The sequence below is a fragment of the Pituophis catenifer genome, unplaced genomic scaffold (assembly GCF_029215685.1).
Source record: "Pituophis catenifer annectens isolate HBS135680 unplaced genomic scaffold, rPitCat1.0.hap2 SCAF_1, whole genome shotgun sequence".
Lineage (NCBI taxonomy): Eukaryota > Metazoa > Chordata > Lepidosauria > Squamata > Colubridae > Pituophis > Pituophis catenifer.
The window spans coordinates 198,116,626-198,144,460 of record NW_027256881.1 but is presented as its reverse complement, the minus strand read 5'-3'; the positions used below and the strand labels follow the sequence as shown (position 1 = coordinate 198,144,460).

At 38.0% G+C, this 27,835-nt stretch overlaps 1 protein-coding gene across 1 annotated transcript in view; it reads left to right on the top strand.

Annotated features, from left to right (window-relative positions):
- Positions 1–25,684, top strand: part of COL28A1 (collagen type XXVIII alpha 1 chain) — a 48,561-nt gene extending 22,877 nt beyond the window's left edge. The window contains exons 13-36 of the mRNA XM_070934107.1: positions 1,438–1,506; positions 3,235–3,303; positions 3,944–4,012; positions 4,109–4,177; positions 4,635–4,703; positions 6,469–6,540; positions 8,715–8,783; positions 9,178–9,249; positions 10,068–10,136; positions 12,686–12,754; positions 12,859–12,927; positions 13,053–13,121; positions 14,097–14,165; positions 15,896–15,964; positions 16,117–16,185; positions 17,756–17,836; positions 19,650–19,685; positions 20,963–20,999; positions 21,810–22,367; positions 23,613–23,851; positions 24,274–24,358; positions 24,465–24,593; positions 25,141–25,332; positions 25,617–25,684. Of these exons, the coding sequence (XP_070790208.1) occupies positions 1,438–1,506; positions 3,235–3,303; positions 3,944–4,012; positions 4,109–4,177; positions 4,635–4,703; positions 6,469–6,540; positions 8,715–8,783; positions 9,178–9,249; positions 10,068–10,136; positions 12,686–12,754; positions 12,859–12,927; positions 13,053–13,121; positions 14,097–14,165; positions 15,896–15,964; positions 16,117–16,185; positions 17,756–17,836; positions 19,650–19,685; positions 20,963–20,999; positions 21,810–22,367; positions 23,613–23,851; positions 24,274–24,358; positions 24,465–24,593; positions 25,141–25,332; positions 25,617–25,684 (2,466 nt within the window). The remainder of the gene's footprint in view (positions 1–1,437; positions 1,507–3,234; positions 3,304–3,943; positions 4,013–4,108; positions 4,178–4,634; positions 4,704–6,468; positions 6,541–8,714; positions 8,784–9,177; positions 9,250–10,067; positions 10,137–12,685; positions 12,755–12,858; positions 12,928–13,052; positions 13,122–14,096; positions 14,166–15,895; positions 15,965–16,116; positions 16,186–17,755; positions 17,837–19,649; positions 19,686–20,962; positions 21,000–21,809; positions 22,368–23,612; positions 23,852–24,273; positions 24,359–24,464; positions 24,594–25,140; positions 25,333–25,616) is intronic.
- Positions 25,685–27,835: the final 2,151 nt, after the last annotated feature.

The following is a 27,835-nucleotide window of genomic DNA, read 5'->3' as shown; positions in this document are numbered from 1 at the left end:
TTGTTTTTGTTGTTGAATGTAAGTCAAGGGCTATCTATATAGCCCGGGTGTCGTCGGCCAGACAATGTCAGCTGGCGGCCCTCAGGGGTAGAGCTTTCTCTGTGGGCGCACCCACTCTTTGGAATCAACTCCCCCTTGGCCTTCGCTTGGCTCCTGACCTTCGCACCTTCTGCCGCAAATTAAAAACATGGCTGTTCACATCACCCAGCCTGGACTGAGGGGTTTTGATTATTTTAATGGGTTTTAATATATGTTTAAATTATATATTTATACATTTATGTATTTTATGTATGCATATTTATGTATTTTATGTTTTATTGGGTTTATTTTTATTTGTTGTGAACCGCCCGAGTCCTACGGAGATAGGGCGGCATATAAATTATATTAAATAAATAAATAAATAAAATAAATATCAGCAGTTTTCAAACTTGGCAACTTTAAGATGTGTCAACTTCAACTCCCAGAATTCTGTACTGACAATTGTCAGGATGTACTGTCCTTTTGCGCTGTCAATCCAAAAAGTTGTGAAAATCCCTGGTATAGGGCAATGGTGTATTGCAGCCATAAAGATCTGGCCTCACTCGGTATGAATGGTTACCATATGCCACTTTTGCAGTGGTTCTAGGGCACTGATGGCTAACCTTTTCTGGACCAAGTGCTCAAAGCACATGCATGCCCAAACCCCCAAAATGCAATACGTGCACGGCCTACGCATACGCACATGCTCCCCCACATGTGCCCTTCCCCACACAAATACACACGCACCTCCCGCATGCGCCCTGCCCCCCACACACATGCACATACGGGCCCCGCATGTGCCCTGCCCCCCCTTGCATGTGCACGCGTCCCCCCTCTCATGCTCCCCACCCCGCGCATGCATGGCAGAGACCCCATGACCAGCTGGCCAGCGGGAGGCACGTGTGCATGTACAACAGAGCTGAACTGGGGTGATGACTTGCGTGCCCACAAAGACAGCACTGTGTGCTACTTGTGGCATCAGTGCCATAGGTTCGCCATCACGGGTCTAGGGAATGCATATTAGAACTCTTCAATAAACACTGAGGTGGAAATTGCAAATTACGAGTGTTGAAAACTTCAAGCACACCTTTGTGTGATCTAATAAGGCTCCATTACTGAATCTGAGCTCAATTTTCATTATATTGCAGGATTATTGCTGGTGGGTCCTAACATTGTTAAGACGCTTATTGGGTGCTGTCATGGAAAAAATGGAATTATCATAGCTTGATACATCTTGTTGTTGCTGCAGTTCATAGCAAGTTTGTGAATTCATTGTTTTGTGAATTCATCTTGATGCTTGTAATCTTGGGCAGGTTGAAACTAGACTCCCACCACAGAGATAAATAAAATCCATATTTTGGTTGATCTGCTGTTGATTTTCACAACTTTGCTAAATTGCTTTTAAAACCTATTTTACAGGGAACTCAAGGACCCCAAGGTATTCAGGGAGAGCGAGGATCAGAAGGAGAAGGGCTTCCAGGACCAAAGGTGCAATTTTTCTTTTTCTTTTTACAAATTGGCATTTCTACATCTGAATGTATAGAGAAAAAATAGGTTCTAATTTTGTCCTACAACTCATAAATAGTACAGAGATTTCTCTCAATGGCACTGGAGGCAAGGGAGAAATTTGCTTTTCGCAAAGTCATTTTTTACAAGCCCTATCCACCCCCATAATCTGGGGTTGGTTCAGGAAACAGGACCAGGCTGCAGAAGAAGTCAAAAGGAAGCAATTTATTTAGCATAAAAAGCAATATCAATAATGTAATTATTAACACTTTTGGATTGCCACTGTTTTTTACACTCACTTCTCCCAAGAAATTAGTATTAAAGAACAGAATATATTCCTGTTTCACCAGCTGTATGTTTTAGTCATAAGGCATATAAAAAGTCTATGCAACTTTAATTTCAAATGCTTCAAATCAAAATAATGATGATTTGGAAATAGAATATCAGCAATGATTGTCAACTGACTTCCTACTATGCTTCATTTGGAAATTGCACAGTGTTAATACAGCCAGATATCTACCCTCCAGACGCAACATCCAAGTTGTCACTGGGAAAAACAGTGGGTTTTATTGGAATGAAAGGCATTCTACAAATAGTAAAGGCATGGTATTTATGGGGAGGAAACAGTGGAAAAAGAAAAGTACCAAGGCTGGTGAAACTGAAGTCTGGACATGATGGATGCCAGAAAGAGATAAGAGGGTAGTGGATTTTGGAATCCTGTATGCACTTTCAAGCAAGAATGATAGGAGCTACTTGCTTCTGTTTCCTGTTGGGATGATTACACCCAATAGATGTAGTGTTCACCGTGTTGGCACCTGAGGAATCTGGGATTCCAGGCTGGGATTCCAGCATGGCAGCAACCAAAGAAGGAAAAGATCACCAACACTTGGGGAACAGACCGGCTTCTTCTTATATTCTCAGTTGCCCAGAAATTAGTTCCTGGTGCCTCATTCAGCTCCAAGGAAATCTAGCTTGTCTTTATCCATTCTGTACAGTATCTCAGTCCACTCTACTCTCTTGGCTGCTTGATCTACTTTTCAATGTGGTTTCCCATTCTTTCCAAGGGATGATAAACCCACATTTTAAAATAGCTGTAAAAACAGCAATGCCAGAAAGAGGGCAGTGGTTGGAAGGCTAAATGACTTTTTAACTACCATCACTCCAACGGTCAGCTTTTTATTCTTTTAAATATTGATGTAGACTTCTAAATTTAAAAGAACTGCTTTAATGCTTTATGGGCTATTCTGAAAATAACTCTTAACTGGGTTCCATCTGAATGCATCTAAGAAAACAATTTTTTTGCAAAACCAGGACAAGTTTTGACAGATGGCTAAATTCTCTGAATTAGCTGTCTGTCAATACTTGTTCCTCCCACAGCCTTATATGTGTAACAAGCCTTACTCTTGTTAGTAAGAGAGATTAGGGATGTTTTCTTGCCAACTAGTGATGTTTTGTAGAAAGGAAACAAAGTATGGAGTGTTTGACATGAAATTTGTAAGAACAGCATCACTCACCAACCTTGTTACTCAAGCAGATTAGAACTTGGCTGCCAGGATGGCACAATTTATGTCCATGTTTTTGCTGACCCAGGAAGAAGGCTAGGAGTTAGTTCATTTGGAAAAAGTAAAATCCTGCCCATCTAGCCATCTGTTTATCCATCATCTCACTTTTAATTGATACTTACCATATAATTTTGTTTTCTCCATTCAGGGAGACCGTGGTTTTGAAGGTCCAAAAGGACCTCGGGGCCAACCAGGCATTGGTATAAAAGGTGAAAAGGTAAGTACTAAATATGCCAAGGGATTGACTGCATCCAAATAAACTTGAATGCCCTGACTGATAGGCTCAAAAGGTGTAATGAAGCAAAATAAAGAGCTTGGTTTTTTTTCAGTGAATGTTGGACAATGTTATAGTGAGCCGGTAGATTTATAGCCAATAAATCTATTTTAGCATTTTCTTCTAGTAAAGGGTAAATCGAAATGAAACAGCTTTTATTCTGTGGGAAAGTTAAGTTTTAGAAGAAAAAGAAAGAAAAATTGCACATGCCTTTCAACTCCCGAGAAACATACCTATTAACTCCACTTACCTTTACTACCGGTTCACAGCCGGAGCTTCTGAGCATGTGCAGATCACCCATGATGGTGTTGTGGCGGGTGGGCGGAGCCTCCCGCCGGTTTTACTACCAGTTCTATAGAACTGGACCGAACCAAGAGCAATCCGCTACTGAATTAATTTTGGGTTAATTGTGTTTTAAAAAATAGAATGCCTGCCACTCATCTCTATTTGGATCATAATAAAATATAGTACATCTTATCTGTACTGATACTATGCAAATTGCTTGCAGTGAAGATTTCAGTTACTTGTAGGATAGCCCAAGGGTCTGCCTGCCTTAGTAACTAACCAAACTCTTATTTATCAGGGCGAAATAGGTCCACCTGGTTTGCCTGGGCCTATTGGATTACCTGGAATTGGGATTCAAGGCGAGAAAGTAAGTTGGGTACAAGCCAAGGTTTTAAAACTGTTCATATGATCATCATAATGACTTCTATTCATTTCTATAAAGTCAATATAATTTATTTCCTAGGGGGTAGAAGGCCCCAAAGGACCACTAGGACCAAGAGGGCCACCTGGGCAGGGGTTACCTGGGCCAAAGGTGCGTAAGTTCGACCCTAACAGAAATATCTTGGCTAGATATTTTTAAATCAAATAATTTTAAATAGACCAATCTTCTTCTTCATGTTTTGAAAGAGCCCATCTATTTCCAAGTTTAAGTGAATTTCTATGATTTTTTTTAAAAATACATTATTTATCTAATGGACTGCTATCCCAACTTTCCAGTCCAAAAGAGAAAGAGTGCTCAAGGCAGCCAACAGGAAAAGAAATGAAAAACAAAAGCAAACTGTGATGCTTCTTCTAAAGTCAGGAAGAATAGGAACCCATTTGGGTTTCACTAGGAACATGTTGTGTAGCATGGGAAGGAAATGGGATGGGAAACTCTAAAATCTGATATCTTGGGCCATGGAGTCCCTTTTTCCTAGTGTTGAGGGAATTAGCATCTGGCCTGGCTAACATCAAAGTTTCTAACTCTATTGCAAAACATGTTGTTTAAGGGTGATCAGGGTTTACCAGGAGAAACTGGAGCTCCAGGAGAAAGAGGCCTTGGAGAACCTGGTGCAAAGGTACAGTAGTCCTTAAAATGTTGAACATTTAAAATGTGGATTTTCTAGGGATAAGTATCACCGACATGCTGATGATACTGAATTATACATCTCTGCCTCTAGTCTCTCAAGTGATGCCGTTGAGATTCTTTCTCAGTATCTGGAGGTTGTAACGGTCTAGGCAAGGAGGAACTGGTTCTGATTGAAGACTGAATAACTGTGGGGTTTTAGGTCTGCAGAGTTGTCATTGTTAAGTATAGGTGAGGTACCTACACTCCCCCTATCAGACTTCATGTGCACTTTGGAGGTCTTCCTGGGATTGTGGCTCTGCTTAAGGAACTGAGGGCACCTGCGGCCAAAAGGACTTTGCAGGAATCTATTTTGAGCACTGGTTGCGTCTTTTCCTGGATTGGAGGAGTCTGCTCCTAGTCACGCATCCCTTTGTTACTTCCCATTTGAATCATTGCATGGGTCTGCCCATGAAGAACTTTTGGAAACTGAGCCTGGTTCAGAAAGAGGTGACATAATTGGTTTGCACACATGATGTGAGCTGCACTGGCTTCCAATAGGTTTCCAAGCACAATTCAAATGCTGATTATAATCCATAAAGCCCTATATGGTGTAGGGCCAAGATTCTTAAGCACCCACCCAGCACTTGTAATAATGTCTGTGCTTCCCACCAGATCCAGCAGAGGGGCATGTTCCAGGTTGCTTCTATGAATCAATGTCATCCTGTGGAAATTAGGACTTTTTCAGTTAGAGCAACTGCCTGTAGAACACATTCCCCCCCCCTCACTTCTTCTTGGCTTTTTGGAAGGCCATAAAAACCTGGGTGTTGCTTCAGACTTTAGGATCAGGATATTTGTGGAGTCTGGTTTGTGTTTTTGCTGTCTGCTGATGGAAGTGTTTATTATTGCCTGGCATCTTTTACCCCCTTGTTTTTATATTTATGTTTCTATTTTTACACTTATTAGCCCCCCAGAGTTATTTAATTAGGTTATTCTATAGTTATCTAATTAGTCTGAACAGCCATTTAGATTTATATAAGTTAAGTAAATAAACAAAACCTTAAAATACATTATGTATCTGATCAGAGAATGCATACAATTGGGAAATCCAGATATCTGTCTCAATCCAAAAATATACACACTTGGAAGGAGATAGTCTGCGCAGCATTGTGTCTATACAGCTAAGAGCAGAGAGAAGCCGGCTCTCGGCTATTCAATTCCAGGTCCGTGCAGCTCTACAAAAGACCAGCAGCCAAAGATGGTTTGCAAGGCTTTAATCACCGAACACAGCCAAATCACAGTACAAGTTGAGTAATAGGTTCAAAGTCAGCGCTGAGAGCAGTCGCTTCTCAGCACTATTTATCCATTATTTCCTGTTTAAGCCATCATCCGGCAGCTAAAGCCACCACCCCCATCAGCTGTTCGTCGGTTCTTTGTATTTCCCGCCCTCTGCGTGTCTCCGGTAGGGAAGATCTCAAATGATGATCACATGATCACAAGACATTGCAACTGGTCATAAGGGCAAGCTGGTTGTCAAGGGCCTAGGTCATGATCATGTGACCACAGGAGTGCTGGAATGGCCACTTGAGGCCTGATCATAACTAGTTGTCAATACTGTCATAACTTTGAATGGTCACTAAATGAGTGTTCATAAGGCGAGGACCACTTATAATCTTTTGCATGCATTTCCCAGCCTGTCTGCTTTTCAGTTCTGCATTAAATAAAATCCAGGCTGTCCTGTTTCTTTTAACAACTTTTCTCTTTCTCCCTTACAACAGGGGGAACCAGGTAATTCAGGTTTGGCAGGATTACCTGGGCTTCCAGGAGAAGATGGTGCACCAGGACAAAAGGTTTGCTTGCTATTTTTTTAAAATAGGCAGAAAGTGCCTTTCCATAAGAAATAAAACAATAAAGTATAATGTATAAAATAATGCATTCATGATTGTCTTAAGGCAATTACCAGTACTAATGCAATATATTTGTGTTGTTGAAGCTGACTTCAGTGGCATTATACATAAATGGGCTACATAATTATCTGACGCATCCATCTGGATTTGAGGACAAATAGGTGTTTGAGTGTATGCAGGACATTTAAAGAGTACCTGTATTTGTCTACAACTCTTTAAAACAGCTGCATCTTTTTTTCAGTCCTTTGAGGTAGACTGAATCAGGAAATGGATTCCAGAAGAATGTGGAAATCTACTGATACAAACAAACTACTGTCACAGAATCTGGAAAATGTTATTATTTTCTCTTCCATCCCTCTTATATCCCAGGGAGATACATCTGAGTCAATGGGAGTTTCTTTCTAGTGTTTTCTTCATATCTTGGACTTAAAACATATTTTTGTAACTGTCATCGCATACTTTCTCCAAGATTTATCTCTGGTTCACCACATTTTTCTGGAATTAGACAGTTGTGTCTGCAGCTCAACTGCAAAGGAGAAAGCACATTTAGTTTAAGGAATTGCAAGTAGGTGCTTGTGTGCTCCTACATACCTACGTCTTACTGATGAAAATGGGCTCTGATAAATAGGTAATATTTCTATTTCTATGTGGTCTATTCTAATCATATAGTTGTCTACTGTATTTCCCCGAAAATAAGACCCTGTCTTATATTTTTTTGAACCCTGAAAGAAGCGCTTGGCCTTATTGCCATGCGCTCAAAAGCCCGAATGGGCTTATTATCAGGGGATGTCTTATTTTGGGGGAAACAGTATTCTAACCACCAATTTGCCAAAATCACTACAGTTAAATGTATGTTGCAACATCATGACATTAGCTGCACTAGCAATGCTTTATACTAGCATTGTTGGGTTGTACACAATAAGTAACAGGTAGGCTTTGCATTGACATTTGTGTTTCCTCGTTTGTCTTTGCCTTGCCTCCCCTGTGCTAAGTAAGTCAACATATAGTAAAAAATAATATAGATCTCTATGTCATATTGCTCAGTCTACTATATATAAGATTTACTGCTTGCACAATCCTCCCCATGCATCATCTTGTCATAATTCTTGCACTTGCTTTATACGGAAGATTAAGCAATAAAACTCAGAGATTATAGAAGTGGGCTGAGACTGGTGGTATTCCTTTTTTAGAGAACTAAAAGTCAAAAGACATGATTAGCTAATCCATCTTCCTTTCATATGTTAAAAAAAATGGAATAAATGGTGGGGAAACACAGGAAGGTTGCAAGTAGAAGATGATATATGGGCTCCATCGAATTCTTTAAAGAATACATGGTAGTGGGAAATAAAAAGTGCTCGATTAAAAGCATTGTGTGTTGTGACCCAGGCCCAAGTAGGTAGTAATAGACACCAATAGTTCCAAAATAAACAAACTTTATTAGAACAGCTAAGAATTAACTCATTCTCAGTGTAGTCCAAACTAAATCAAAACAAAGTATTCATAAAGTCTTATCACCAACCTTGGTATAATTAGGCAAACTGCCAAAGGCTTCTCTTGGCAAAAGTTCAGAAGCAGAAGACGCCGAGCAAGATAAGAAACAAGTCTCTCAACGTTGTTTTCCGACAAAGAGGCCAAGAGCCGTTGCTGGTCTTTTAAGCCTTATGGGAGGGGCCAATCATCTCTTGGCCCTACTCCCGAGTCGTCCTCACTGCTTTAGCCGCTCTGCCTTCTGGCAGCTCTTCTCATAGGTGCACTAGGAACAGGCTCCTCCTGTTCCTCTGCTTCTCTACTGTCAGCCTCTGGAGGCTCCGGAGTCAGCACATCACTCCCCGATGGCCCTGGCCCCATCTCTGCCTCTGACGCAGAGTCCTCATCCGGGCCTTCCCCAGCCTTCAGGACTGGCCCCTGTTCTTCCTCATCACTGTCTGACTCCACTGCCAGTTCCGCAGGCTGCTGGCGGACCACAACATTGTAAGATTGCACATATGTGCCTTTTCTCGAAGACATACTGTATTGTAGGATGCCATCCAGGGACTTCCATATTCACAGAGACATAATCTCGTAATACCTATGCTGCACCAAAATATTTAATGCTCATATACTATGCTGTATTACAGGGAGAACCAGGTTTACCTGGCCCACGTGGTCCAGAAGGTGCTCCTGGAATTGGAATTCAGGGTGAAAAGGCAAGGAATTTTATGTTCATTGTTTCTGGAATGATCATGCCAAAATAAATAAAATACGTTTCCATTATTAGAGGTATGAAAAGCTTTTTGGAAAATGGCTTTTATCAACCTTTTTTTGTTTTGTTTAGAAATTTAGTGCCAGATTTTGAGAATGTCCTTTCTTCTCTTCATTTCCTTCCTTAACTCAGATTGTCCCAGTCCTTTAGACCCAATGTTAAAGATGCATTGATGCAAGAAATAATTGTCTACTTCTAATTGTACTGACCAAAGTAAAATGTCTGTCTTTAGGTACAAATATATACTGAATTTTCCAATGTCCCTTGCATTTGCATTTTTTTTTCTTCAAGAAAGTTAAAGCATATGTTGTCTGAATGCTTTTTAAAACTTTTCCTAGGGCGATCAAGGTCAAAGAGGAATACGTGGTTTATCTGGACCGACCGGAGTCCCTGGGCCTGCCGGAGCTAAAGTATTACATTATTTTTGTTCTTATTATGATAGTTGGTCTCTCAGAAAACTTTGTGACTAAGATTTCACCGGATATGGTCAAACTAGCCATGATGTATACCATATACCGTAGCTTGCCATCACATTGCTTATTTATTTATTTAATTGATTTATATAGCTGCCTATCTTACATACGTGAGACTAAGCGGCTTATAATAAAAATAATCAGCATCAAAAGGCACTCCACCTACATTGGAAGTCCCTTCCTCCATGCTCATCCTGATCTGGTTTGCCAAATGAATAACCTACTTCAGAGCAGCTTTGTTAAGTTTGGTATATCAGTTTAGGATTATCAGAATTTTAATATTAACTCATTTGGTGGAAGGTGGATTTAGGAAGCCTTTGTTAAAGATTTAGGCAAAAGGACAGAGAAACTAATCTGCGATTAGAATTGGTTCTCCTTTTTAAAAAGTGTCCATAAAGTTTTAGTGACATAGGGAATGTATCTGATTTTTCTTTTCAGATATAAAATGGGAAGTTATTTTTAAAAAATTTAAAAATTGCAATAATCTATGTACAACCACAGAATTCAATTTTTTTAACATAGGGGAAAGGTTTACCCCCGATATCAAGAAATATAAGTTTACTAAATTCACTATGTGAGTGTTTTTCAACCTCAAGAACTTTATCATGTTTAGACTTCAACCCCCAAAATTCTCCAATCAGAATTTCTGGAGAATTCTGGGAGTTGAAATTCATACTTTGTAAAGTTCCCCGAGGTTGAGAAATATTGCACTAAGTAATACTCCTTTGAAAACTTTGTTTTCTTTCTTATGGCAGGGTGAACCTGGTTCCCCAGGACGTCTGGGAATGCCAGGGCTTCCAGGACGTGCCATTACAGGACCCAAGGTAACAAATGTATTCTTTAAAAAAAACTTCCAGTGTTGGAGCATTCACAATTTCTGGAGGCAACTTGTTCCACTGATTAACTGTTCTGTCAGGAAATTTCTCCTTAGTTCTAAGATGCTTCTCTCCTTGATTAGTTTCCACCCATTGTTTCTTGTCCTGCCCTCAGGTGCTTTGGAGAATAGATTGACTCCCTCTTCTTTGTGGGAGCCCCTGAGATATTTGATATTCATTAATTTTACAATATCTGGTACACTTGCATGGACATTTCCTAAGCATTCTAATCAGAGGTAGGATTCATTTACCTCCCTACCGGTTCGCAAATGTGGACGGCCACCTCTGCACATGCACACGGCCTTCTGCGCATTCGCAGTAGTCACACATTATGTCCAGGGGGTGGGCGGAGCCTCCCGGAGTCACCGCTACCGGTTCGCACGATCCGGAGAGAACCGGCTGAATCCCACCACTGATTCTAATGAACAAAAAATGGCCTAGATGAGTATATGCAGGGCTGTTCTCTTTAATTCTTCCTATAGTTTTTATTGTAAAACAGGGACAGGGAACAAATTCACCAGCTGCATCCAGTTTCCTTATTTTCTGGCAGATTAGACAGTATCAGAAAATGAAACTTAAGAAAAGGAAGCTGAACCAAAAGTAATTTTTCTTACAGTATCTCCTTTAACTGGATGTATTGAAATGAAAGGGATAGGGTTGCTAGAATTTCAGAACTGAATAATTTCCATCTTAGAACCAATTTATAATTCACTATACAGGTAGTCCTTGAGTTACGATCGTAATGGAGCCTGCCCATTACAATAATAAATTTTATCGGTAGTAAAACAGGTCACTCACATGATCAACCCAATTCTATAAAACTTTTTGCAGTGGTCATTAAGCAGATGTGGTCATAAAACAACTGCTGCAGTTCTCAGGCAACCACTGCAGTCATAAAGCAAACCCATTATTCATTATGCGCTGGTTTTCAGCAAAATTGTCATAAAAGGTGACCATGGAATGCTACAAATGGCCGTAAATGTGGCCATGTTACCAAATATCCAAAGTACAGTCAAGTGACTGGGGGGTGGGGGTGGGGAGAGTGTTGGAACTTTGAATCCACATCATAAGCCCCCTTTTTCAGGTAGATCATAACTCTAAATGCTCACTAAGTGACCAATTATAAATCGAGAACTACCTGTATTAGGCCAGAGACTCCTTTGGGTTCTAAGAACTTTCTTATGAATTAGCAAGGAGGTGGTTCTTTTACAAAACCATCCCATGTTTTTATCACTCTATTAAGTCAGGGGTGGGTTCCACTTACCTTCGCTACTGGTTCGCTCTCGTGAACGCACACACGCTTTGCGCACGCACTTCGCTTCTGCACATGTGGAGACACTTCTGCGCATGTGCAGAGCATTTTTGATGATATCTGGGCGGGTGGGCGGAGCCTCCTGCTGTCGCCACTACAGGTTCACCCAAACCGAGGCAAACTGGGAGCAACCCACCACTGTATTAAGTGCCCACCTCAACGTAAGCATGTCCAGTGCATTCTACAGGAAGAATTCCCTCCTATACTGTGAAAAGCACTCAGTGTAGGACAAAGCAGAAAAACACGGAGCAGTTTTATCTACTATTCATTTTGCTCAAAGGAGAAAAGAATGGCCTCCCTTGAGCTACTATTGCCAGATGAGCCAGCCTGTGAGCCAGATTAGGACTATAAATTTGAGGTCCTAATAGTGTCTGTTCTTGTGCTTCCTGATGAGGCTGGAAAAAGTTGATGTTCTAGTCCAAGCAGTGGTGGGTTGCTCCCGGTTCGCACAGGTTTGCAAGAACCGGTAGTAAACATTTGTAGTAGTTCGGAGAACCGGTAATAACATTGGCTGGCCACGCCCCCGAACCGGTCCCCGGCCTGGCTGCCGCTCGCTTACCCCGTCTACCTCATCAGAGGCTTTTTTTTTTTTTTTAACTTTTAAAAGCATTTTTTCTACCAGCTCTTCGGCTGAAAAAATGCTTTTAAAAGTAAAAAAAAAAGCCTCTGATGATTGTGCGGTTCAGCTGGGATCATCAGAGGCTTTTAAAAGCATTTTTTCTACATACAGTTGAAGAGGTTGTAGGGGAAAAAATGCCTTTAAAAGCCTCTGGCGATCCCAGCTGAGTTGCCTGATCGTCAGAGGTTTTTAAAAGCATTTTTTTCTGCAACCTCTTAACGTTGTAGAAAAAATGCTTTTAAAAGTTAAAAAAAAAAAGTTGGCCATGCCCACCCAGTCACGTTACCCCCCCACCAAGCCACGCCCACAAAATAAGCCACGCCCACAGAACCGGTAGTAAAAAAAATTGGACCCCTGAGTCCAAGATTGGGGGGACCAAGTGACTTTGAACCAATCATTTTCTCTCATTCTAACTGACTCTCGGGGTTATAATTATGAAGAAAATAGGAGGAAGTAATACTAGCTTGGATGCCTTAAACTCTTGTCACAAAAGGTTTGTCAAAAATCCAATAGATAGATGGAACAACAATAGCAACAACAAAATCACTGTTTTCCTTGTAATTGAAGGGTGATATTGGATTACCTGGACCATCTGGACCAATTGGAGAGCAAGGGATAGGGATTCCTGGGGCTAAGGTAACAACCATATTGGTAAATCAGTTCCTTTAAAGGAGAAGTATTTTATGGAGTGTAACTGCAGCTATAATAACATGTAAATATGTCCCTTTTTTTGCAAAAAGGGTGATCGTGGACACCCAGGACCTCCTGGTCCATTTGGCCCCAAAGGAGATGGCTATCCAGGCCTACCTGTAAGTAGCCAACATTTGCTGTTACTTAAAAAGAATGTTGAACAGTGAATCACAATAAGAAAGAGTAGGAACTGTATGCAATTCAGAACCATTAACAGTTAAATCTATTTACTTCCCTACACCAGGGTCTTCCTGGTCTTCCTGGAGCTCCTGGAGAGCCAGGCCCTGATGGGATTGGATTACCTGGACCAAAGGTGCACTTTATATAGTGTGATTATATGTATATATTAGATAAATAGTGTTACATAAGATAAATTGTATGTACAAAGTGTACATAAGATAAAAAGAGAGAGGAGAGAGAGAGAGAGAGAGAGAGAGAGAGAGAGAGAGAGAGAGAGAGAGAATATATTAGGTTTATTGTTATATAAAGTAAACAGCTGAGGCTGTATGCTATTACCTTATTTTACTGTGCCAAAGTGAATAGGAAGTCAATGCTTGTTTTTTCTTTTACTGTTTACCCTAAACTTTTTCTTCTTTCCTTGCTATAGTTTAGCATAATGCACAAATTGAACCATAGATTCAAAACACATATCTACTTTGTCTTGCTATATCCTTTGCCTGTTTTGAGAAAAAGTCTATGAATTGTACCTCACAAATAAATTTGTATGGTTAATACATTGCATCTACATCTGTTTACTATTCAAATAATCAAATAATATCTGCCTATCCCACGTCCTTTGGAGGGACTTGATAGAAGGATAAAATGCCAAACCTAGTCTAAACATTTGGCCAAGTGGGCAACCAACTATAATAATAATTATATTATATGAGCCATGGTGGCACAGTGGCTAGAGTGCAGTACTGCAGCCTACTTCTGCTGACTGCCGGCTGCCTGTAATTTGGCAGGTTGAATCTCACCAGGCTCAAGGTTGACTCAGCCTTCCATCCTTCCAAGGTCGGTAAAATGAGGACCCAGATTGTTGGGGGAAATATGCTGACTCTGTAAATAGCATAGAGAGGGCTGTGAAGCATTGTAAAGCAGTATATAAGTCTAAGTGATATTGCTATATCTTGTGACAATATCTTTAATGCCATCAAACAACATCTGCCTTTTCCAGGTCCTTGGAAAGGACTTAATGGATAGATAAAAATGCCAAATCCAGTCTAAAATCTGACTGACTATGCAACCAACAATACTAATTTGAAATGTTTACAAATATACATTTTAGGGTGATCCAGGTACAAGAGGACCAACTGGTCTCCCAGGTGCAACAGGAGAAGGCCTTCCAGGACCAAAAGTAAGTCACAATCAGAATTTCTTTTGGATCATCAAACATCGAAAATAATTATTATCTTCTCTATTGTATGTAGTTAGTTTACTATTCATATTAATGTAAGAGAAATTAATGTCATAACTAATATTTTGTGAATAAAAAGACAAGAAAATGAAAACTTAGCAAAATGCAATTCAAATAATAATAAAGATATATTGAAAGAAATATAAAAGCTTACCATTCTTGTTGCAGGACTCGTTGAAATGTTACTTTTAGATTTATTTTTATTTATTTATTTAGCAAATTTATATAGCTCTCAACTCACACATGGGTGAATCTAGGTATCTGGAAAAATTTTAAAAATCATAGATAATTTCAGAAATCATAGTTTGCTCCTGGGAAGTATTTTGAGGTAAAATATAAAGAAAATAAAGATTAAGGTAGAGATTTTTTAAAAGGGACGTGGTGGCTAAGTGGTTAAGACCAGGGGTGAAATGCTACCAATTTGTGCCAGTTCGGGCAAACTGGTAGCAGGTGGTTTGGAGAACCAGTAGCAGCGGCAGCATGAGGCTCCACCCACCCGCCCGTACATCATTACTTCCTGGTTTTAACCAGGAAGTGACCTGTTTTGACCCTCCGTGCATGCACAGAAGGCTTTGCGCATGCGCAGAGGGTCCAAAATCACATGTGACGCGCAGGCGCACTTCCAAACCAGTAGGGAAGGTAAGTAGATTTCACCCCTGGTTAAGACGCCGAGCTTGTCGATCAGAAGGTCGGCAGTTCAGCGGTTCGAATCCCTAGCACCCCATTACTTGTCCCAGCTTCTGCAAACTAGAAGTTCGAAAGCACTAAAAAATGTAAGTAGAAAAATAGGGACCACTTTGGTGGGAAGGTAACAGCGCTCCGTGTGCCTTCAGTGTTTCGTCATGCCAGCCACATGACCATGGAGATGTCTTCGGACAGTGCTGGCTCTTCGGCTTAGAAATGGAGATGAGCATTGCCCCTAGAGCAGAAACGACTAGCACGCATGTGCGGGAGAACTTTTACCTTTATATCAAGTTTTTGCAACTTCTCAACTTCTTCACTAAGATACAAGTCATTCAATTTAGTTGCTTTAATGGAGCCACCACTTATGGGAACAAGCTGGTCATTTTGCTATGACTGGGGTCAGACTGTCCTTTTGCCTTAGAAATCTTTCTTGGGCCACCTGTTACTAGGCTGGCTGTAGCAAGTAGGAATGCCACTATAATTAATAATAATCATTGATATGTCACTTTAAAAAATGCAGGTCTAATGAATCATGCACAAACTACTTCTAGTTGGAACAATCTAGAATAAAAAGGTAAAATATTCCTTGAATCGTATTTGACCCCTGGTGGCTTCACAGATACATCTATGTTGTATTCTAGGCAGCCCAATAAAGGTGGTACTGTATGTTACTGTCATCTTCTTGGATGTTTCTTAGACTTTTTGATATAGTCTACTCTTTACCCAATATAATTTCCTTCCAAGTGTATATAAATAGAACTATCCTAAGGCAGCCATGTTTATTTGAAAAAAAAGCAGCCCTAACATATAAAATCAAGAAATACTTCTAGCATAACTACAATTAGAGTTAAATTAAGATATACAGATTGCAAACAGGAGAAATTTCAAGAAGCTTTGTGATTTTTATACAGATTTTAGATACCAGCAAAATGGAATATGGTGGCATGTATGATATCTTTAATGATGGCTATACTTTTTTCCCTCAGGGAAATATTGGACGACAAGGGCCTCCCGGTGCTTTAGGCCCACCTGGTGAAGGTATACAAGGACCAAAGGTATCATGATTTCTTGGACACTTAGATATAACATAAATAGAAAAGCAGACTTCACAAATTAGAAATATATATTTTCAGTCAAATTTAGAAAATAAGATTGTATTTAATATACAATAAAATTGTCATCTGTTCTGTCAATTAATTATAATTAGGGTGAACAGGGAATTCAAGGAATGCCAGGACCACGTGGGCCTCCTGGAGAAGGACTTCTTGGACCAAAGGTATGTGCTATAATTTTACACAAACATCCAGCTTAACTCTGTAGATACGGACTCTGCGTTATCAAGAGGCAACATGGACATTTAATGCTCCCAAGCAACCTCTCAGAGAACCTTCCAAGAGATGAAAAAATATTTTTATTTATTTAATATTTATTTATTTATCGAATTTTAAAATTGCCCATTTCCCTCACAGAGAGAAATAAAACAAAATATTATTTGTACAAATAAATATGTACAAATAAAATATTAAAACATAAAAGCAATATTTAAAAGTTTAAATAAAAAAACGGTAAGGATGATTAAAAACCAATGTTAAAAGTTAACAAAAAGACTGGAAACAATGCAATTTGATCTTACTGCACTAGCAGATTATCATTTGACAGCATAGTTCAGGCTAGATGATCGCTGATTGGGAACAATGAGGAATCTGCTACGTTTTTCTAAGGCAATTATTATTATATTTTCTAATTACTTGTAACATTCCTCTAAAGAAAACAATACGTTTATGATTTGATGGACCTGGCCCATTTGTTTACTTGATTGCTGAATGTAATTCCTGAACTGCCTTTTTTTCTTTCTTTCTGTTCTGTTCAATTGTGTCCGATTATCAGAGATTGCCTGGACGAATCTCTGCAATTTTCTTGGCAAAGTTTTTCAGAAGTAGTTTGTTGCCTCCACCCTAATGCTGAGAGAAAGTGACCATCCCAAGGTTGTCTAGCTAGCTTCATGCCTAGGGGGGGAGTAGAATTACAGTTTCCCAGTTTTTAGCCTGATGCCTTAACCATTATGCCAAATTGACTCTCAATGCATCTTGCCCATATAATAAATATTTTCCTGCAAATTCTCCTCTGCCTACCAATAACTGTGGCAATAAATACTTAGGCATTTAGAATGGGAAATTGTAAGCCAAGGATAGGCTTCCTAATGCCCATGATTATCAATATAACTCCAAATATTTCCCTTGGTGCTCACCTCATCTGACCTTGAAAAATAATAACTAAAATGGCAAAATATTAGCCTCAAACATCCTATTGATTAAGGATAAGCATTATTACAAAGAAAGAAAGAAAGAAAAAGATGGGCAGCTGCAATACCAAGCAACTTGGATGTGAACTCATCTGCCCAGAAAAAGGCAAAGGGAGATCACAAGGTAATCCTTGGCTAATGACCACTCATATTATTATTATTTATTAGTTTAATTTATATGCCGCCTTTCTCCGGAGACTCAGGGCGGCTTACAATGCGTTAAACAATAGCCTTCATACTATATACCTGCTTAGTAGGGCTCTTGGCCCCCCCAAGCGGTGTTCTTTTTTATACAAAGTCATCTTATTGCCCCCACAAACCGGGTCCTCATTTTACCTACCTTGAAAGGATGGAAGGCTGAGTCAACCTTGAGCCTGGTGAGATTCGAACTTGCAGTAATTGCAGGCAGCTGATGCTAGTTAACAGCACTTTAGTCTGCTGCGCCACCAATGCATTCAGTGACATTCAAAGTTACGATGGCACTGAGCAATTTACATTACATTTAAATAAGATGCTTTACAGATGTTGTGTAACTAATTCAAAGGGTGATCGTGGAACTGCAGGGGAAAGAGGAAGAAAAGGCGAAAAGGGCAATATGGGAGACCCTGGAACAGCAGGAGAACCCGTAAGTACATAAACCCTGTCCATCAGATGCTGCAGAGCATGTTGCCAAAACGCTGTAGGTGCATACATCTTAAGTATCAGCATTAGTTTCAAGCAAATAATTTAGCTTACAGAATAGGTACTGACCCTTCTTTTGAGGGTCCAGAACAATTCTTAAGAAGAATGCAGAAGATCCTCGATTTACAATCATTCATTTAGCAACCATGTGAAGTTACAAAGGCATTGAGAAAGTGACTGGCAGACAGTACTCGCACTTATACCATGACTATCACAGCATGGTAAAGCGATCCAAATTTGGGCATTTGGCAATCAGCATACATCCCAGGTCAATGCAACCTTCCCAGCCAGCCTCTGACAAGTGTAGTCAATGGGGGAAGTTGGATTTGCTTATTGACCGTGTCATTCACTTAACAACTGAAATGTTTTGCTTAACAACCATGGAAAAAAGGTCATAAAACTGAGTGCAACTAACAGCCACCTTGCTTAGCAATGGAAATTCTGGTCCCAATTGTGGTGATAATTTGAGGTCTACCTATAATTTGAGTAGATTAACTTTCTGGATGATAGTTCCATCTTGAAAAATTGGGTTGAACTATCTGTGATGAGTAGAATAACAGAATTCAAAACCAGAAGCACAATTATACTTTCCTAATATTTCAAATAAAATTATAATAGAGAATTGTTGCTTTCTGAACATGTTATCAGTGGGCTCCTTGGTGCTTTCTGAACTTGATTGTTTTCTTGCAGACATTTCATTACTAAGCTAGGCAATGCTCATTGCATCAATGCTAGAAAGGACTAGGGTTTACTCTCTTTTTATATACTAGTGACTTGCCCTTAGTGGTTCCTTGATTAGGCTGTTGTATACTCTTAGCTTGTTTGTCTGAGTTGGTAGTTCCTTGATTGGGGTATTATTTACTTCTTGATTCATGGTCTAGCATTAATCTCTGCTTATCTGGCTGTTGATTGCTGGTGAGGAGATATTTCAGTCTTTTTGTTTCTTTGTTTCTTTTTTACTTTTGGATTGTCTCTTGAATTGTATACATATGTTGTTTATCTCTATATTCTTGTTAATGGCTAATTTGACTAAGTGCCAGTCTTCATTGAATTATTTAGCATTTTTGGATTTGGCTTGGTCTAGAATGCTCACAGTTTCCCAGTTGAAACTATGGTTCAGTCTGTCCATGTGTTGTGAAATTAAGGAGTTTTCATCCCACTGATGATGTTACCTAGTTTGGTAATGAAATGTCTGCAAGAAAACAACCAATCTCAGAGAGTACCAAGAACCCCACAGTTGAATCCTGAGCTACAAATATTCTCTTCTATCAGAAACAATTCATCTTATGTCAACATATATTGCCAGACTGCATTTTGCAGTCATGGGATTGCTTCCACCAAAAGTAATAGAATTACTCTCTTTATAAGGAGGTTTTAAATTTGACACTTAAGAACAAGGAATGGGAGAAACTTTTTCATCAGTAAAGTAGCTGGCAATATCCCCCCCACCTTTTTCTAGGTTGGAGACATGGCAAATATCTTTGGGGACTCTCCAATCTTTCCCAAGCATAGCCTCTGGCCCTCACTCTTCCTAGTCTAATCGCCCCTTGGAAGAAACTAGTTATAGAAGATGGCAGGTAGGCTCGGGAGGAAATTCTCCCTATCTCCAACAGAAAGAGTAGGAGCAGGTGATCCTGTTTTCATAGGATGGTTGGCCAGGTTCCTATGATTATATGTGCACTGATTTAGATTGCTTTCTATATCATCAAACCTTAATGATGAATTAGAAATAATAATAAAATAAATTGCCTTTTCAGGGTAAAACTGGACCCAAAGGAGTACAAGGTCTAACAGTAAGCAATCTTTTTCAGAATCAAGTTTAGTTATGCTGTGTTGTTCTCAATTAATGTGTCCCTAATAATAATTACGAAAGTGTGGGAAATGAATTATTAATTGCTTAAAGTATATATAAAATGGATATCAGTGCATGATTTGTTTTAAATTGTTTTAAAATGTACCTGTAATTTCCTTTCAAGTGGGAGAAAAAGAGCACAGAAGATATCCCTCTGCCTTTTAAAGACTGTTTCAGTGATTTATTCCCAATGATTTATTCTATGGGTTCTGAGCACAACAGTTTTTCTAAAACTTAATATTTCTGTCTGTAAGGGGTCACATGATAAAAAATCTAAGAAAATCAAATTATCTCAGTAATAAGAGGCATCAAATAAATGAAATAAAGTAAAAAATTATACTGTAAATGTAATCTTCCTTCCTTCCTTCTTTCCTCCTTCCCTCCCTTTCTCCTCTACAACTAGTAGGCCAACACCAAACTATGCTTATGTAGGTATATGTAATATCTATGTATGAACATGCATGCACAAACAGAAATTGGTCTGTTTGCCAAAGTAAAATGAATTGATTAGATTGCATGTTTCCTAGAGCTTCAGGTGTAATGGCACCTGCTGGTTATGCTGGAGTTCTTCAGAAAGATAAATGGAGTTTCAGTGTGCTCCACTCTGACTTAGGGAAAGGGATATTAGTTGCTTGGATTAATTTGTTCTCAATGTCCATTACCAACTAGATGATGCTCTGCCTGGAAATGAATGAAAAATTGTCTATGGTAGTAATTATGCATATATATCAATCTGTTTACAAGTTACAAATTACAGCAGCTGGCAGTTTGTAGCCAATCTCGGCTACAAGACAGACAGAGAATTGGCTTTCCCCACCCAGTAATAATCCCCCATACTTGATCCAAATGTTCACAGTGGCATACCTGGAGAACTGAAGTAAAATATTTTTTGTATATTTTACAAAATATTGTAAAATAATTGTTGGCAAAATGCAAGAAGATCAGAGATTTTCTCACACAGAAATATTTTATTTGAGGAATTTTAAGATGTTGGAATTATATTGTTCTATATAAAGAACAATGTTATATGTCTAATCGTACTTTGCAAGTATTTTAAGTATTGGTGATGAATAAGATGACTTTCAGTGCATGAAAATATGAGATTATTCTAAGTATAATAAACACTATTTTTATGTATTTTTTCCAAAGGCCATGTTATAAATTGCTGAAAATGAAACAGTTCTGTAATACTATATGTGTATTTCTTTTCTAACATAGAGAGAAGATATAATTAAGTTAATTAAAGAGATATGTGGTAAGTTTGCAATCTGTCTTGCCATATCCTAGGGCAGCTTCTTATTCTTTTCCCCAAATTGGAAAATTATTAGAATACTCTTTACTCAAAGATAAAATGAAAATGCCAACAATCAGGTTACTCCTGTGGAATCTGAAAAGCACTGAAGACTTGGGTTTTTCCCCAAGCAAAGGGGTAGGGAGGGGTGGGTGATGTGGGACTGTATGTGTGATGGAATGTGTCTATGAAGGGAGAGGTGGAATGATGGACTATAGTGAAGCTGCAGTTTCTGAGAAACACGGGAGCACATTCCAAGGAGGGGGATAAGACAAGGGGCAGCCCAGTCCAGAGCTAGATAAGAGACAGAGGGAGAGAGTCCAAATATCCATTCCCTAGAATCTCCCAGGGTAGATCCATTAGAGTGAGAGTAGTAAAGGTTTAGTCTGGCAAGATACTGTCTATTGAGGATAAACAAAGAATTGAACATTGGTGTTGTTATATGTTGTTCTCTGGCTGGGGCTAATGGTATGTTGGAAGTTAAACTGGGTTTTTAACTGAGTGCCAGGTTTTTAATATTTATGGTTTTAATATATTTAATATAGTATTATATTGTTTTATTATTGATACGTTTTAATTGTTGATTGAGAGCCACCCAGGTTTCAAACTCAGAAGGAGGCTATATAAATGTTTTGAATAAATAAAATAAAAATATTGTTTGAATTAAAATTGTAATAATGCTCATGTTCAGCGCACATGGAAAGACATATAGTTCGATCTTTCAGTAAAAAATATTCAGAATTTAGTTTTTTTTTTTCAAATTTCCTTTTACAGGTTGTGGCATTAAATGCAAGGAAATACCTATGGAGCTAGTGTTTGTGATTGACAGTTCTGAAAGTGTTGGCCCAGAGAATTTTGAAATAATCAAAGATTTTGTTACTGCCTTAGTAGACAGAGTAACTGTAGGGAGAAATGCTACTAGAATTGGACTTGTTCTCTACAGCCTGGAAGTTCGGCTTGAATTTGGACTGAATAGGTATACAGCCCAACAGGATGTGAAACAAGCTATCAGAAAGATGTTATACATGGGAGAAGGCACTTACACAGGAACTGCCATCCGCAAAGCAACACAAGAAGGCTTTTTCGGGGCTCGAACTGGTGTAAGGAAAGTTGCCATAGTCCTAACCGATGGGCAAGCCGATAAGAGAGAAGCTGTTAAGCTGGATATTGCTGTCCGAGAAGCTCACGCAGCCAACATAGAAATGTATGCAATTGGAATTGTAAATACTTCAGACCCAACACAAGTTGAGTTCTTACGTGAGCTGAATCTAATTGCATCTGATCCAGACAGAGAACATATGTATCTTATTGATGATTTTAATACTCTTCCAGGTGAGCATTTAAACATGATTCTGAAGATAAAGATTCCATTGATATATAGTGGATATCAGATATACACACATTCTACTAATACCCTTTCAAGATAAAAGGCCTTGGTTCTGTGTTTTGTTATGACTTTGTTATGACTAAGACTCCAAAACAATCAGTGTAGAAATAGCAACTACTACTAGGAAAAAATACATCATTTTTAATGTTATCATTGCAAACTATGAAGTGTGTATTTTTATGTGTGTTACCTACCATTCTAGGCTAGTATATGAACCCAGATTAAGGCTATTGCCAATAGGAGTCACCAAAACACCATTTGCATAACATAAAATGTCATACAGTAGCTTTTGCTCTATGAATACTGCTAGAGATGATCAGGAGTTACATGCAACATTTATAATTCTGATCATTTTTATTCAGTATGAGCCACGGTAGATCTATCCTTAAAAAGATTACAACTTTACAACTTGAGAAAAAATATTTTTTTTAAATTGCCTGGTATACACATCTATCATATCTGTATTTATAACCTACCACAAGAAGGCAATGGATGAACCAACACATTTTAAGATTGGTAATGGTAACCTAAAATTTAATGTTCATTCTTTAATGTTCATTACATCAGAGTACACTACTTTTTTCTCGAAGGATGACTCAAAAGGTCACAGGTTTACTTTAGCTAATCCTAACTCTCAATGATCAACCATTTTTCTTTTATGAAAAATATGCTACTGGAAATACTTTTGCTAGAAATCATTACCCCTACTGTCAGAGTCCTCCTACTCAAGATATTTGGAATTTACAGTCAATGGTAAAATATTTTACATTCTGAAGTAGCACTTCTGTTTCAGCTCTTCATTCTGTAAGGCAAGAGTGACCAATCTAAATATTTTGGAGAACAATTTTTATCAGGCAGCATAGGAAAGTGTCAGCCAGCATGGGAAAGATCAGAAATAATAGGAATGGTAATAGAAAATACCTTGAGAATACAAAATTGTTTATTTCTGCTTTGGTACACATGCTGATATCTAGGATTTTCCTAACTGATATACAATATTGGTAAGAGGTTACATGCTGAGATGTGAAAGTAATATTCCAAGAGCTATCCACACATCAAAGAAGCAGTCAACACTTTTATAAAACTAATTATTGATTCACGTTCAAAATACTATGAATATTCGTATTACTTAGTCAATAGTTGTATATTTTACCATATTTTAGACTTTTCTTTTTCTTCTTATTTTATAGCTTTAGAGTCCAAACTTGTTAACCAGTTTTGTGAGGACGAACATGGTGCCTTAATATATAACCGAGTTGGAAATGGAGGAAGCATCAGTGGATCATTGATTCATTCAATATCTTCTCATACTTCACATTTATTACACATGAACAATAAGAATGGACAAGCAATATCTTCAAGTACATATGAAGCATCAATGAAAGACAATTCCATAAACACTGGCCAGTTTTCTCAACCGTTAATTCTGGTACTCTGAAGTCCTCTTTATTAAAAAAATAAAAATAAAAATGCACTAATGGGGTGGGTTTCCTTAAAACTCTGTTAGAGAAACATGGCTTTGCAGTTCATTTTTTAAATCAGAGTATGTTTAATAAGTGTCTGGGTTAGTTTCTAGATAATGCTGAGGATGGATTTTACAATTGATTTTAATAATATAAATAATATTTAGTAATATAATAATCTGATTTCTGAAATGATATTGTTTGATATTATCTGATTGTATAGAGATTTTCTTAAACTGGAAACACAGAGCCGTGGGTTGGTTTTGAGCACGGAAATAAGCGATGGAAGAAGTTTGTTCACCTTTATCTAATATTTATCTAATGTCTGTCCTTTGTGGATAGAAACTCCACCTACATTTTAAAACTAACCAATCTGGATTTACTTTAGGAAAAAGGATCACACAGAATATTTCTTGAGAACCATGACATGGTATCCAACAAAAGTGATGTTTCAGTCTTGCCTCCAGTTAACGGTAAAGGTACTTATTTCATAGTTAATTTCTTAATGAAATATGTGCCATACAGATAAAAGAAACCCTCCCCTTTCTCATTTCTTTCTTGTAATATTCTCTGCACTAGTTACTTCGGCACTGCCATTGCCAACAACATCTTCACCACCACCGTCATCCCTGCCGTCTCTAACAGCTGAAAAGACACTGCCACCATCTCATTCCTCGGTTTCTTCCATGCCATCTACCATCAAGACAGGTCTTTACATTTTGCAAAGTTTCAAATGTGGGGGGTTTTCTCTCTATAAACATAAACATTTAGTACTGTACATAAATATAATCATAAATGTATAGTACTATACATACATTCTAAGTAATTATAATTTTATGCTCAAATTCTTGACTTCCTCAATAAGGCGACCTTCAAAGCTATTTGGATTTCAACTTCTGCACTTTCCAGTTTGCTGAACCACTGTGATAGCTCTTTGCATTTCATGGGGGGTTTTTTTACTTCTTTTTTTATGCAGAACTTCATCACAAAATATCATTTTCTCCAAAACCGCAAAACTTCTGAGAAGCAGATGCAAATCTATGGCCCTGTCTCATTCATCTCTGCAATTTGTGCTCATGTTTTCTACGCTAGCTGGGGAATTCTGGGAGGTGAAATCCACATATCTTAGAATTGCCAAGGTTGAGACACAGTGTTATAACATTATTTGGGAATATTAAAGGGGTTTCTAAATTGAAGCCATATTATTCCAATAATACACAACAATTACATCTTTTGTTGTTTTTATTTTTTAAAGCGAATATCCTGAGGCCTCCTCAGTGTCAGTTAAGATTAGATCAAGGACCATGCCGCGTTTATATAATAAAATGGTATTATGATAAGCAAGCCAATTCTTGTGCTCAGTTTTGGTATGGTGGCTGCAATGGGAATGACAATCGCTTTGATAGTGAAGATGACTGTAAAAAGACATGCGTACTTTTCTCTGGAGGTAAGAATTAACTATTGTTTTTACAATGTAAGATTCATGTTTCTTGTCCTTTGGGGAAGAAACCTATTCTGATCAAATTCAGTTTTTCAAAAGTTGAAATTTGATAATCAGAAATCTTGTACGTATTTTTTTCCTACAAGCAGAGTTTCATTAGAAAACTGAAAAATTAAGCTTAGCCATAAAATATAAAATTATTATGTTCTAGTTTAACACAGATCGTGATCCGTACTGTGTCAATGGCATATCTTTAGGGTTTGGATTTTTGTTTTTGTGTCTTGAATCAGTGTTCATCCTCTCACCTTCAAGATCAATGGTTATTAAACTGGCGGTAATTAATTCCAATTCTCTGTGACCATATAATCACCAAATGCTTCCTGAATTTATCTGTCGCTGTAAGTCTCAATGTTCTCTAGGGCAGAGGAACCCAGACAGAAATGCAAGTAGCCAAAGTGCCATAAGCATATCATGTTTGACCATAAGACAAGGGGGGGGGGGAATCTAAAATCTATAGTCATGCCAAATTTCTTCAGGTTTTCCAGTTTCAAAAATACTTCATCAGGAAAGTGAGGCTAGCAGGAAAAAAGGGGGGAAGCGTATGATTCAGTCTCTATCAAATTTGTTTTCAAAGGTGTTGAGGAAGAAAAGCACATTGTATTTTAACAGATATAGAATAGTTTAAGATTCTGATGTGGTTTCTCCCAAAGGTTGTTAGAAGAAGCAAACATATTTGTCAAAACCTTCATCTTGGAAATAAAATTTCTAAGTATTAAAGTTGCAATAAGGAACAATTTGAAAACAGTACCTAAATATTTGTCACTATTGACTTTCTTTTGCTCAACAATAATGTAAAATGACATTTATTTTGCAGATGCCTAAAGATTGCCCATGAAACAGAATGGAAAAGAAAAGACTTTTTAATCACAAGAAAAGTGGTATAAAACATAAATATCAAGGGTTTTCTTATTACAGTGTACTTAATTCATATGAGGATTTTATCCTGAAATCACTTATTCTGGTACACTCTTACTAAAATCTACAAGAAAGGGTTTTTTTAACTTCAGAAACTATGACAGTACCTGCAGATAATATTAAAATATGTATTGGAATTATACAGATTTTCTTTGGGTCTAGAACAATATTCATACTTCGTTAATTGCAAACAAAGCATTTGCACTGGATCCTAGGTACCTCTGTCATTCAAACTGGCATTCCTGTAGGACAAAAGATTCTATAACTGTTGCTTGTTTATTTGAACTCTGCTACATTCCTAGTCCAAATGATCTGTAATGTTCCTAGAGAAGTGAGGAATAGAATCAGATCCTTCACTTGCCGGAGAACAGAAGTTACTAAGATGAATCCCAGCGCAATTCAAGTAAAGAAAAATCCTTGAGTGCATTGTCAGTTGTCATGGAAAAATCATTGATATGGTGCTGGATGTTTTAATCTTCTACCCAGTTGACTGGAAGAAAGAAGGATGGATATAAGCCCAGCTGCTAAGTTGGAAACGAAAGCAGTCGATGTTATTGATAAAGCAGTTGATGATTTGCAATAATTTAGAATGGGATGACATGCATACTTCTTTTGCATGAATGGATTTGGGGAATCTGGTAACCCTTTTGAAATATAATCTTGTAGAAAGTACAATAAGAAGTATCTAAAGTCATTGGTAACAGTGGCCTGATATGTACCTGTATCGGTGTAAATTTAAGCAACCTATAAGCTAATACTCAGTTTTTTCCAGGAAGTTTCAAATAACCAGAAATGGGACTACTTTAAGGGAAAAGATCACTGCCTTTTCAGAAAACTTGCAAAAATAAAATGCTAGAGGAGAAATTAGCATATAAATCATGCATTTAATACAAGTATACTCCAGGTCTCACCAGCTATTCATGTGATTGGTCATGGAGGTCTCTGCTTTCCAAGTCTGAAAGCCAACCGGAACAATGTATACTGACAGATGAGAAGGATAAAAAAAAAAAAGCTAGAACATTGAAAGTTGTGAGAGTTGACTAATTAGTATTTACAAAAAATATTATCATCGTTACCTTTGATGTCATCATGCAAAATCATATGATGATGCCCAGTAACTGAAAATTGCTAACATCTGCTCTGAAACAAACTCAATCATCAATGTATTAAGACTTAATCTAACAGCTGATTTTAATCACGTTTTTAATCAAGTGATTTTGATTTTAATCAAGTGACAGACAATAAAGTAAAAGAAACTGCAATGATACCTTAGTGAAGATATTTACATAGTGCTAGTAAATAGTGAAAAGCTATTTATGATTATTAGCATCATATAATCATTATCAGCATAATAATTAACATGTAGTAAGAAATATATTCTTTTTTCACAAGATACCTATACAGTGTTGAAAAAGTATTAGTTTCTTTCATGGAAATAATTTAGTCATAATCCTGTTCACTTGTTTTTAGTTTAGCATGATATGCAAATCTATCTGTCTATGCTATGTATTATGTGAATCAGATCACACTGGCT